The sequence below is a fragment of the Pygoscelis adeliae genome, unplaced genomic scaffold (assembly GCF_000699105.1).
Source record: "Pygoscelis adeliae isolate BGI_AS28 unplaced genomic scaffold, ASM69910v1 Scaffold582, whole genome shotgun sequence".
In the NCBI taxonomy this organism is placed as follows: Eukaryota; Metazoa; Chordata; class Aves; order Sphenisciformes; family Spheniscidae; genus Pygoscelis; species Pygoscelis adeliae.
The window spans coordinates 209,131-222,131 of record NW_008824281.1 but is presented as its reverse complement, the minus strand read 5'-3'; the positions used below and the strand labels follow the sequence as shown (position 1 = coordinate 222,131).

The 13,001-nt window shown below is 44.2% G+C and overlaps 1 protein-coding gene across 1 annotated transcript in view; it reads left to right on the top strand.

Moving 5' to 3' along the window:
• Positions 1 to 451: 451 nt before the first annotated feature.
• USE1 (unconventional SNARE in the ER 1 homolog (S. cerevisiae)) overlaps positions 452 to 13,001 on the top strand; it is a 13,874-nt gene continuing 1,324 nt past the window's right edge. Inside the window, exons 1-8 of the mRNA XM_009335302.1 lie at positions 452 to 576; positions 825 to 874; positions 1,349 to 1,427; positions 1,951 to 2,103; positions 2,337 to 2,355; positions 3,094 to 3,124; positions 3,365 to 3,527; positions 3,759 to 3,966. Of these exons, the coding sequence (XP_009333577.1) occupies positions 475 to 576; positions 825 to 874; positions 1,349 to 1,427; positions 1,951 to 2,103; positions 2,337 to 2,355; positions 3,094 to 3,124; positions 3,365 to 3,527; positions 3,759 to 3,941 (780 nt within the window). The 5' untranslated portion in view covers positions 452 to 474 and the 3' untranslated portion in view covers positions 3,942 to 3,966. The remainder of the gene's footprint in view (positions 577 to 824; positions 875 to 1,348; positions 1,428 to 1,950; positions 2,104 to 2,336; positions 2,356 to 3,093; positions 3,125 to 3,364; positions 3,528 to 3,758; positions 3,967 to 13,001) is intronic.

Here is a 13,001-nt window from a genome sequence, read left to right as displayed (position 1 = left end):
ACGTACAACCCAGCACGGAGCCGTAGCGCTGGATGCTTGTGCTGTGCCGAGCTGCCTCGTCCTCCCCAGGCTTCACATCTGTGAAGCAAAACCCCTGAGGGTGAGGTGCGGTCGCACATAAGACGTTTTGAAGCAGCAGGCTCTGCACCAGCCCTTGGCGGCATTGGTCTGAAATCCCTGGTCATGCTGAAGTGAAGGAAGAGCACAGCTCAGGCGCTGTCTCTGGGGCTGTGGCGATGCCATCACAGCACTGCCACAGTGGTCCCGAGCAGCAGCCACGTCTGTGGGCGTGCGTGGGGTTTTTTGGTTTGGTTTTGGGGTGGTTTTGGGGTTTTTTTTTAAATAAAACGGTGCTCAGGGCGCGGCACCGTAAGCCCCGCCCAGCGCCTCCCGCCCTTCCCTGCGCCCCGCCCCAAGATGGCGCCCGCCGCCCGGAAGTGGTCCTGAGGCAGGTTCCGGTAGCGACCGTCCGCCATGGCCGCGACGAGGCTGGAGCTGAACCTGATGCGGCTCTTGAGCCGGTGCGAGGCGCGGGCGGCGGAGCGGCGGGACCCGGAGGAGTGGCGGCTGGAGAAGGTGAGGCGCGGCCCGGCCTTCTGGGAACGACGCTCGGCGGGGGGACACCGGCCGGGAAAAGCGCGCGGCCCGGGAGCGCCCTGCTCCTCTGTCCCCGCAGCAGCGCGGTTCGGCTCCTCGAAATAAACCGAGGCAGTGAGTGCTGTGGAGTGTTACAACTCCAGCCTCGCTCTCAGCCGTGCTGCAGCCTCTGCCAGACAGAGTGTTTCTCCTTAATGCTGTCGTTTAAAGGCTTTTTTTCTCCTCAGTATGTGGCTGCTCTTGAAGACATGCTCCGAGAGCTGAAGAAGCAGTCCAAGTGAGTGGCTCTCTGAAATCCTGGGGAGGGCGGGTGTCTTTGTGGTTTCGTTAGTCTCTTACGTGTAAGACAGACATCTCCTGCAAACACCGCAATAGTGCGTACGCTTCCCTGTGCAAGTACCTGTCGGTGAGGGAGAAACTGTGCCCGCAAAGCAGCTACGACACAGCCCTGCGAGGAGCTGTGCAACTCTGTCACGTTCTCGGATACGTTTCCCTGCGTGTCAGCCCTGGCCCTGGGCAGTGCCCGTGCCCCTCCGGCATGCGGCACCCCAAGCTGTCAGTGCCTTGGCAAAGGTGATTCGCAGGGGGTTGCAAGCATGTTCCTAGCCTGGGGCTGCTTCTGTTAGAACACGCTTCTCTGAAGAACCCTGTGTTGTTTCTTTTCTATTTTATTTTATTTGGAAAGTCACCTGAACAATAGAAAATGCTGATAACTTCTGGTTTTCATATTATTATCTTTCAATTCCGATAGCAAGCCAGCCCCAGAACTGCTGAATGAATACTCTCGCAAAGTGGACTTCCTAAAGGGACTTCTAGAAGCTGAAAAATTGGTAAGATCTACTAGTTCAGCTTGAAAAGACTTAAGTGTTCTCTGCTTATATTGCCTGGTTCCTATGTTTGCCTTTATTTTATGTCTCAAAATAACACTTGTTAAAATCATATCAGACAGTCCTTGTAAAAATGTGAATAAATATATTCGATTTTCATATTTTGTTAAAGGGGAGTATCGTATGAAATCTGAAACTTCTTTCCTCCTTTTCAAAAGCAAAGTACCTCTTGCCTACGTCCTTCTTACTTCTTTCATGTGAGATACAGGGGCAGGTACTGTCTTTTATACTGTCCTTTAGGCCTAACACCTCTTTTGGATGGTGCATCTGGAGAGCTATGAAATGCCAATAAGCTGTACCACAATTAGCACTGACTGTACCCGCACTGTTGTTCAAACCACAACAACTGTTCTGTGGGAAGCAGCTGTGGAAGTGCTCCCTGCATCCTTGTTGGTCACACACCCAGGTGGCCTCACACTGCAGAATGTGATGTTCATGACTTTTCATTGCTTCTCCCTACTCGCAGCCTTCATCAACTGAAAAGGCTCTGGCAAATCAGTTCTTGGCTCCTGGACGTACCCCTACAACAACCAAAGAGAGAACCCCGGCTACTAAAACAGTTCATCTGCAGACAAAGGCTCGTTGCACAGGCAAGATGAGGAGTGAGCTGCTTGGTACAGTATGTTTTGGTGCTGCTGCTTCTTTACTGCTGGTTTATAGATTGTCTCTTGTTGCATTCAGCTGCCTTTGGTGGCTGTGCCCTCAGATGTGTCCCAGGCTGGGTGGGGAGTCACCTTTTTCTGGTTTGGATAGTTTAAGTACTGGGCACAGGCACTATGCAGGGCCTGGAGGACTGTCTTTTACCACTGGCCCTTTGTAATCTTCTGTTCTGTTTCTCTTTCTGCCTCCCAGGATCCCTTGGCTATCGATGGTAAGTTTAATCTGTTGTTTTCTCTAACTTCAGTTAACCTGAGTCTTGCAGGGAGGGAAGGAGGAAGGGCAGGTATTAGAGATTAGCCAAAATGTGCTTTTAATTTAGTGGCTCACTTCTTTTCAAGACAGCAGATTTAAAAAAAACAAACAAACCCAAAAACCCTAACAGATAAAAGCCTAAGTGTTGTTATCAGTATGGTAGCAGGGACTTGCAAGAACCTATTTTTCTAGAATTCGTACAGAAACAGACATTCTAATCATAGAACTAGCAAGGACAATTTACCTTTATTGTTGCTGCTGTTCTCTTCTGCTCTGAGCAAATCATGTGATTTTAGGCGCTTAGAGTAGGCGTTGTTCAATTCCTCTTAAATATACAGCCGTGTTATTCATGTAGGGAACTGGTAGGAATTAATTTGTGGTTTCCATAGCTACTGTTACAGTAGCTGGAGCTAGGCTAATCTAACGTGTCCTGAAAGAGAACACCAAGACACACAGGCTTAAACCATGCCCTCAGGGTTATGATTCAGCTGTTTTTTCTCTCGACCATACGTTTGATGTTATATGTTGTCTTTTCCCTGTGGAAAGCAGGTAGACATTTGAAATCCATATTCCCTGAGGTAGAAAACCAAGTAGGATTTGGACATTTGAAAATCCCTTAAAGAAAACTTGTTTCTTCAGCCTATGATTGCATGGGAATTTATAAGGTGCTAAAACAGAAATTTAACTCTTTTTCCAGATTCTGAGGAGTTAAACATAAGGAAGCGGAAGTAAGTCAAAACTTCTCATTCTGATGCTCAGTGTTTTGGGAACTGCTTTCTCAATGACCTTTAAATCACAGATGTACTTCCATTTGGATGAAGTGCCTGCTGGTAGAAACCTAAATATAATGACTTCAGCTGATTTAACTGTTCTTGTCGTGTCAGAGTTGCAGAGTCTGGGGAGACCTTCGGAGGTCAACCCAGAGGGAAATATAAATCCCAAATTTTTTTTCTCTTATGCTCTTGCAGAGGCCTTGCATCTGATGAGAAGCAGTCAGCAGTCGAGCTGGATGCTGTGTTACAGCACCATCAGGATATGCAGGAGAAGTTAGCTGAAGAAATGCTAAGTTTGGCTCGCAGTCTCAAAAACAACACTCTGGCTGCGCAGAATGTGATAAAACAAGATAACCAGGTAGCGCATGTTAAAGTGCTAAGCTCTCAGTTTTGCAACCCAGAAGGTTAAAGTGCTAATATGTTAAATACTATACCTATAACTTGATTCTAGGTGAGATTAGAGTGGGGAGACTTCGAGGCAATACCTGTCTGCTTCTGTAGTGCAATTGAACCTTTTCTCTGTTGGAAGAAACAGTGGTCAGAACTTTCAAATCTGAGTTTGAAACCGTTTGTTCTCTTTGCTCCCCAGACACTGTCGCATTCTCTCAGGATGGCAGACCAGAACTTTGAGAAGCTCAAGGATGAATCTGACCGCCTTGAACAGCATGCAAAGAAATCAGTCAACTGGCTATTATGGATAATGTTAATTGTAGTTTGTTTTATATTCATCAGCATGATTCTCTTTATCAGAATTTTCCCCAAACTAAAATGATTTTGGGGTTTTTTTTTGTGGTTTTGTTTTTTTGAGTTTTTTTCTGTTTTTTGGTTTTTTTTTTCCCCCAAAAAAAATGCCAGAGGTGCAGTTGGGGAGCTCAGCTGGTATGATAACTGTCAGCAATCAATTTCTTTGCCACCTATCATGTCCTTAAAGAGGCTGTCCAAGGCCTACCCTTGCATTTCTTGTGCAATCACTGGGTTCAGTGAAGGGTTTCATGGGGAAGGCTTTCTACTCTTGGATACTTGGTTACTTTTTTTACTTAGTGAATATTGTTGCCTGTTGAGGGGAGAACTGGGATAAAGATGGCAATTTACACTGAGCGGCTAACAAGCTCCTTAGTGGATAGGTATAGTCCTGTTTTTAAGGCAGCTGTGGCAAATGTTACAATTCCTAAAAGGCATTTACTCAATACGAATATAAGTAACAGTTTGAAGTCTTACAGTTTTTCCTGTCTTTACAGCTTTACCGTGCTGAAGTAGGACCTTGCTGCCAACAGGATGTTTAATTACAAAGTTATGTACGTACACAGCTGTAGGGTGTAGGAAGAGAATGCTGTCATTGAGTTGCTTGCCTGGCTCAGATTCAGAGAGTATCAACAGGTAAAACTATTCTCAGGCTTACCTTTTTCCCAGATGGTATTTGAGACTTTGGACTTTTCAACCTTCTTCAGTTTAGACTTACTGTAGAAGGGCCGAAGTCGCTTGCTGTTGCAATGTTTGCTTCCCTTTTTGTATGCGCAAATGTTCTCACTTACTCATTGTCTGTTATGTTGATGCTGTTGCATCAGGAAAACACTGTGACCCTGGCACTGTAGAATTGTACACACAGTACTCTCTGTATGGTATAGACCTCACTTGTACAAACATTTTTTCACTGTAAGATAAGGGCAAAGGAAGCTGGTGTCTTCAAGACAGAAATAATTAAAAAAAAAAAAAATTCAGCCTTTACCTTTTGAGACAAGTTATTCTGGTCAAGAGTGTTCGTTTCAAACTTGTATTCTTAAGAGGTCACTACAAAAAAGCAGAAATGAAATAAACTAGAATGAATAGTTTTAAAACGCTGCTACTGCTAGAAAAATTTAGAGCCTGCAGTAAAGCAAGGTTTGTTGTGACAATGTAAGAGCCATTTTTAAGTGCTTGTGATAAGCTAAAAGCCAGCCATTCTGCATCTGTGCTGTCGTTTCTGGAGTGTTACTCTGGAAGGTGTTGGCGTTTAGGCGTGTACAGTTTCACGTTGAGGAAGTGAGGAGCAGCAGACGACCCCCAAGTGTTCTTTTGCCGTTCCTGTTGCTGTTTTGAACCACTAGATGGGGTGTTTTAGGCCTGTCTGTCCGGTGATCTCCACAGCAGCCCTGGGTGAGAGGAAGATGGGGGCAAGAGCTGTTTGTCACAACAGTTGAGTTCTTATGAAAATCCGACTGCTTCTTTGAACGCATCCCGGCGTAGCAGGCTCTGTTTCAGAATTGTTCTTTGTTCCTTACAAAAACAGCTGTGTTCATGAAGACAGTTAACACTTTTTACATAAAGTACTTTTGTTCATTTAACAGGATGTTTGCAATTTAGTATGCCATTCACTTATCTGTTATCTAATGAGCGATTATACTAGGAAGTACAGCTTTTTCTTCTAGCTACTCATCTATGCGATATGCTCATTCTGTTCAAGCGAACTTGTTACTTACCTTGAACTCGATAGAAATTTACAGTTGTAGCAATCCATTTATGGCCATTTCTACTTTTCCCAGTTGTTTTTCTTCAGCTGTAGTGTTTGACGTTTTACTGTGCTTCATTAGTGAATGCTGTGTCACCAAATTATTTTTTAATACTAATTGTTTACTACTTTCCCTGCAGGCATTTTTCAGTGCTGAGCTCTTAGAGCAGAGGTTGAATGTAGTGCTGGAATGTTTTTCGTGTGTGAGATATTGGAATGATACAACATTAATGCTTCATTGTCTATAACATTTTCCCCTATATTACTTGAAATAAATTTTTTTTTCTAGCTTGCAAAAGACTTGATGCATCATTGCAAACAAGTTTAAAGCTGAATTTTGCTGTCAGCCATGTGTTGGCTGTAACTTTTTGGCACTTAGAAATTAGAAGTTCAATTGGAAAGACCTGAAAGAAAACTACTAGTGATAGCTTGCCCCCAAGAAAATATCCATCCCTCCAAGTCAGCAGCAATTCCTTTACAAAGAAGCCTGCTTAGGAAATCAGTTCAGAAACACACGCTATTTAACTTTTGACCGTTGGCATTTCATGGGTGTTTGTTATTTTGAAGGATGACCTGCAGAGCTGAAACTGAATCCTGTAACTACTAACACCTTTTGTGATACCTCGCATGGCCGTTGAGCATAGTGCCTCCAGCGCTGCACTGAGCTTCTGGCTACCTCTGACCCGGTGGAAGAATGTTACCTTCTGCCCTGGCAAACCAAACGCATTAATTGCCTCAGTGGCCAGCAATCTCCGTGCACACAATGGCTGTTTTGTCAATTGGCAGTTGCCGTCTTTGCTTTTCTTGAGTTCATTTAGTAATTGCAGTCATTCAAAAACACTTTGAAGATCGGTGCCGGTAGTATTTAGAATAAACAATCACTCAAGGCTTTGTGACATTTCATAGATGGCGTGACAGTTTTTATTTTTGACTAATGTATGGGGGGGGGTGGTTGTACGATCTGCTACTTTAGCCCTCGGCTCCATTTCATAGCATGGGGCTCCGATGTGCTTCTCTCTACAGAATAATGTTATATACAGAAATAGCTTTCTGTGAGAGTTGCAAACATTGTGAAGTGAGAATTGCTTAAGTGTCCCAAAACCTTGGGAAATCCAGATGGAGAGATATTTATCAGGCACAGGGCTGGCCCTTGGTTGGCTTCTTGGCAGACTACCTACTTTCAGACAGCAAGTAAAAAAAAACAAACCCTTTTGGAGACTTGGGTTGTGTTAGGCCAGTGAATGCAGCATTTCCGACCCTGGCAGCAACAGTAACTATGGGTCAGTCAGCTTTTCTGGCAAACATCCCTGGTGACAGAGACACCTTATAATACTTAATGTTTAAGCTGTGTCCTCAATCACAGCTAGATTTGATGTTTTGGAAGGATTTTTACAGTAGATAAGCTGTCGGTAGGGATGTGTGAATGGCAGGAGCAGAACACTGTGTACAATGGCTCCTGTGTCTGGGTAATCTCAGCTTGTTTTGGGCATATGTTCCCCGGGCTGTACAAAGCCTCTGTGTACCAGACTTTATAGGCTGTGAGCGGTTTTCTAAAACTGGCAGTTATTCTGCCAAAAGAGGTTATCTTTTATAAGGGTGAAAACAATGGAGTGGACAGACCAGGGTTCTGCTCCTGACTGTTCACCTTGTGATACCGGGCAAGTCACCTCCATTCTCATTGTCTCTGCTGTAAACCTGAAATGAAACCTGAGAATCAAAGTCTTATGATTAATAGTTACAAGCATGAAAAACATTTTAACCATGATGATAGAACAGATAGGAGCAGAAAATAATAATCAAATTTCTTGGTCTACAGCAGAGTGCTGATGCCGTTCCAGAGTCCAGTGCAGGGCTGGCTGGTAGCTCTTGTCCTGATCTGCCACATTGCTGAGGCTTGGTGTGCACTCTCCGTGTGTTCCCACTGAACAAGAGTGACATTAAAACCTGACTTAGCTAAATCAATACCACCTGTCACATGACACGGCTGTGACATTTCTGGCGTGAGCACTACCTCCTAATAGGAGATGGAAGTGGGAAGCAGCCGCAGCTAGTGAATAATGGATTAGATATGCCTGATTTGTAACATTTACAAAGAAAGGGCGTGTCTCCTAGCTACAGAACAAACTGGTTATCAGAACGGGAACTAGAAGTTCTGTGTCATCCGCAATGCAAAACGTGGGATAAAAAGCAGTGTGGAGCACACAGTTACAGTTTGCTGAACTCCCCCATGTTGCCCAGAGGGCTGTCCCTCCAAATTTGACTCCGGATCAGCAAAAACATGCATTAGTGTAAAGAAATAAAAAAAGAGACGAAGCGGGGGGGGGTGTTAGGGGTGGTGAGCTGGAGATCAGAACTGGTGTAGCCAGTTGGTCGCCTGGAGCACGGCATGCCCATACTACGTATTAGAGTGACGCTGCTGCAGCCGCTAACTCGCACGTGGCTGCTGATAGAGAACAGCATGCCTGGCAGCAGCGGAGTAGGTTGTGCAAACTAGACGTGGGGTTGGCTTAGGCGTACTGTGAGAAGCTGTAGGAAAGAATGGTGGACGAGGAGGCTGGAGGGGACTGAAGGCCAGATATAGATCTGTCTGGCTGTTTCGCAGCTGGGCCCTGCATGCTAGACACAGGTTGGGAACACCGACTGTCGTGTGGTTCTTGTAGCAAGCAAGAAAAATCTAGGTTCTTTCGAGTTGAAAAGTTTGGTGCTGAATTAGAACAAAAATGTTCTTACAAGGAATGGAGAGTAAGTCCAAAATTGCATCTGCCTTTGTGACATCCAACAACCAAACTGAACAAAACCAGAAACTGGACAAAAAAAAAAGATAAAACGCGTCAGTGCTGCAGTAGGCCGCGGAGAACTGTGATTTCCTTTGCATCCTTCATCTCCAGTTTCTTTGAACTACATGTGGCAGAGAGATGCCCTCTGCCATTTTCCCCTTGGGCAAAGGTTGTGTTTGCTAATGTAACAATAGAATTCTCCAGAAGGATCTGACAGTGTTTCCTGTTTCAACAGTAAAAAAACTGGGACTTCTGTCCTTAGCACGTAAAGTGACCGGATCTTCATCCTCTGAGCTTTCTCCCATTGAGAAGAGAGCAGTCACTTATCAGATTTGGTGTGGACGGAAGGAAGGGTAAGAAAGGAACTTTGTCAATCCATGACGTGAAATATTTTATATTAAGAGATTTGGCAAATGGTTCTGTGTGACTCCAAACAGGATGAGAGAAATTTTCCAAGGTCAGCTCTCCTGTACTCTCAGCTTTAGGTCTAGTCACCAAGAAGTCAATTCTGTAACCTTTACAGCAACATCCTGCCAATGATGCAGAGACTTTGCTATTGTTGGCTTCGACAGCAACTCTTCTGCATCTTCAAAGGACAGGAGGCTGAATAATGTGCGTACTGCATGGTGAGAAACTTGTGAGCAGGAAAGTATGTTTGACAAATCAATAAAAATAGAGCAACCTGGGCAACGGGGTAACTATTCACCCAAGTAGTTGCAACCTGTTGTTACGAAAAGGCCGTACTGAACGGTGGATGAAGCAGAAAGTGAGAATTCTGACTCTGACCTCGGCCTTCTGGCGTGCTGTGCGGCTTTGGGTCACTGACGTGGCTTTCAGCTGTTTTGTTCTTAAAACAGGATTACTACCAATGTACCTTCTCGGTGAGTCAACTGCTCTAAAGCTCCTTTTGGGTGCAAAGCTTTGTGTTCCTTGAATATTCCTGGACTGATTAATTAGCATGGAACTTTACTTTTGTATGGCTAAAAAAAAAACCCACAACCCAAACCCCACCCAAACACAGACCTTTGCATGCGTGTGTGGTTCCAGTGATATTTCACGAGAGAAAGATATATTTTGTTTTCAAGACATGAAGCTTGCAGCAAGCGCAGTATCTCGGTGATCGGGAAGCCAAGCTGTGTTCTCTCTCCACATGCGGTTGTGTCAATACAAGGATGTGACTGCGCTCCAAGGGTAGCGTGCAAACACTGTTGAGTTCAGTGTACGGCACCGCTGCAGACGGCAGGCCCTGGAGATGAGACTTTGAAGAGCTGTATTCTTGGTGCCTAAACAGCTCAGTCTGTCTTAGCTTTATTAACTTAAGCAGGGAAAAGCTAAATGAAAATGGTAATAAAGCTGGCAGTTTCAGCCCTTTCAGAAGGTAGGGAGTAACGTCAAGCTGGTTTACGAAGTCATCTTCTGTACTCGTTCATGCAAAAGTGGTTCCTCCTCTAGGGATGTTGCCGCCAGGGATGGGCTTCCAAGGACTTCAGTTCCTAGCAGCATTGATCTGGAGGAGCTGGGCTCTGATTAGGAAGTTGCTACACTTAGGTTGGTTTCAAACGGAGGCATTCGCAGGGCAGAGCAGTATGACTCCATGGTTCCAGTCTCACAGAAAAGGAAGCTTGGGACACAGCTCCAGAAAGATTTTTCAGCCCACGTGGGCTACAATAGACCGGTGCACGTAGAATGCAAAAAATGAGTGCAAGGTTTGGGCCCCCCAATTTTTTTTTTGGTGACAATTTATGTCAAAGTCCTTCTTCAGGACTCGAAGCCATGCCAGGTGTGCCATGTAAAAGGAACATAATCTGAAACAGCTTTGGGCATGACAACGTGCCCCCATAGCCCTAGACTATCCTAACCTTTATGTTTCTGTAGATTTACATTAATGAGTGAAGGATAAGGGCCTGCATTTATTTATTTTTTTCAAACAGTGAAGGCTGTTGTTTGGAGGGCGCTGACCCTACAGACGTTGTGCACCTTTTATAGGGAGGCACTAGACATACTGCTTTAAATTGCTATTTCTCTGGCTTTTTTGTACCTGTTTAGTCTGTCCTGTGATTCTTGGCGGCTGTGAAGTGACTGTGGAGCAAAGATGAATCCATAGGACAGCTCTTCTCTGGGATTTCAACAGGAACAAGGCTTTTGATGGGGCCTGTAAATTTACCGCATTATCTTGTAATGTACTGCTTTCAGACTGTATAGCATATAGCACTTTTACTGTGTATTACCCTAGCTGAAATGCCAAAGATGACAACCGAAGTGTGTTTTCATGAAAACACCACAGTGGGGGACCATTTGGGTTCCAGCTCTGAAAGTACAATAAAAATTTTGTCACACTAATTTCCTAAATAGTTTAAAAAGCAAAAGATCGCTGCCTTCCAAATGCACTGAGGATTCTGTATAGACACAAATAGTAACCTGGCTGATACTTTTTGTACATTTTTATAAATTTTGTCCTACGAAGAATATCCTTTACCTGCTGCAAGTGTACACTGTTCAGATATGTAATAGATAGTTTTCTGTATCAAAGAGAAAAAATGTTCAAGGTCAGAAAAGAGAATATTATTTCAAGGTTCCATACCCATTTTCCTTGCCCTCCCTGGCAGTTGATACTTAAGAGATACATTTAAGTAAGGAAGTGACCTAAACAAAAAAGATGTATTTGTGGGGTCGAATAGGTGGATACCTTCTATTTCAAGACTCTTTGTATTTATTTTCTTAGGAGGATTCAGAAATGAACCGCAGAAGTTTGGAAGTGTCACAGTTCATAGCAGATGCTTATCACTGCTTAGTTATAAGTTATTTTAACTAAACCATGAAACATCTGTGGAGGGGAGAAAGAACTGTGAATGTGGTCGAAGAAAGGAGTCATATTTAATATATCAAACTAGTGATTTTAGTAGCTCCTTGAATCAGATATTAGAGAAGAGCCTGCAGTGCAGCTCTTGGGGGGGGGAGTTAAGCAGGTGCTACCTTAGTTTCTTAGCGCCCACATTGCTACTGTTGATTTATCTGATTGCAAAGCTAATGTACTGTAGCATGATGAATATGTAGCAGTGAGTGTATGGGAAGGATGCTGGAAAGATTGCACCCTGATGTTCTTAATCAGTAATTAGAAACTAAAAATAATATTTTAGGGAAATGATAATAAATCTGTAGCCTTTAATCCTCCTGTGCCAATCTGTAAGCTGATATCATTATTGCGTGAAAGGCAATAAGAGAACATAGGTGAGTAAGCAAAAGTAGGTTGCTATTACAGTCACATTATAAATCCCACATAGCCCAAGCTGTTTTTGGCTCTGTTTTATGCAAAGTCCATAGTCATAAAGCAGGTTAATTTACAGTCATAAAGCAGAGAACGCAGAGTTTTGGTGTTTATTTCCATTCCTTAACTGCCCTTACTTCCTGAAGTATTCTGAAGAGAAATGAGTTAGGTTCCGAGTCTCTTCTGCACTCGTGAGTTGTAAGTAGTGGCGTACATGTGAGAAAATGGCAGCAGGAACAGAATCGGGGGGGGGAAATCTGTTCCCACGATGGCAGTTCCAACGCACCAACAGGCTGAATCAACAGCCAACGTGCCGTGCAGACACGCATCTTCTCGTGCTATAATAATCACAGAGAAACCATCCCCCCTTAAGCAGGGCCTTTCATCAAAGCATTTAAATAGTTTGCAAATACTACGATGTAGTTATTGTTATGCAGGTACCGTCACAGCTCATATTTTTTTCTGCTCGTTGATTTTGTGGTCAGGTGATTTAGACCTTACCCCATCCAACTGGGAAACCTCGAAGAATATCAGAGCGTGAACCGCACCAAAATAGATGTGATGTCGTAGACCAGTCCTCCTCCCATTCACAACTATGTAATATCCCTGTGACAACTGCAGCAATTCTTTAAATGGAAAAGTTACACAGAAGTATTTAAAATAGTGCAAACTCCCTTAATGCAATTCAGCATCTAGAAAAAGGAGGCGATGCGAAGTGACCTGCTGGTAACCGCTGGCCTGCCTAGTAGCCCACTGAGCAAGAATTGTAATACAAAAGTGAGATCTGTTCTAAGCTGAAGATGGTGGGGGAAAGATTTGAAAGAAGAATGTCTGTTTACCAGGTATTTTTTAATTTAAAAAGCTTTATTCTAGCAGTTTATAACTCAGTATCTTGCAGAAATGGGTGAAAGCAAGTGCCAGATAAAATTACTGGAAGTTGCCAGGAAACGTACTGTCATAGCTTAGCACGACTACAACGCAGAGATGATTAAAAAAAAAGGACAAAAAGGCATCAAATGCTGCATCCCACTGGAAAAAGACAACTGGAAATTTGAAATGGCTATTTGGACGGGGCTCTCCGGTACCGAGAATGGTACTGTTCCGTAGGCGGTACCTGTCTAGCGAGTCTCTGGGGCAATTCATCCTCTCCAAATGCTTTACTGAGAGGAGGAGGAGGAGGAGTGAAACGGTCACAGTTTGGGAAGAAGCCCCGCTCTCACGCAGGGCTTCAGGCCACCGGGGGACAGCAAGCTGCCCCATCCCCACCTCCGGGAGCCGCCGTTAGAGAACTCCTCAGCTCCTCGG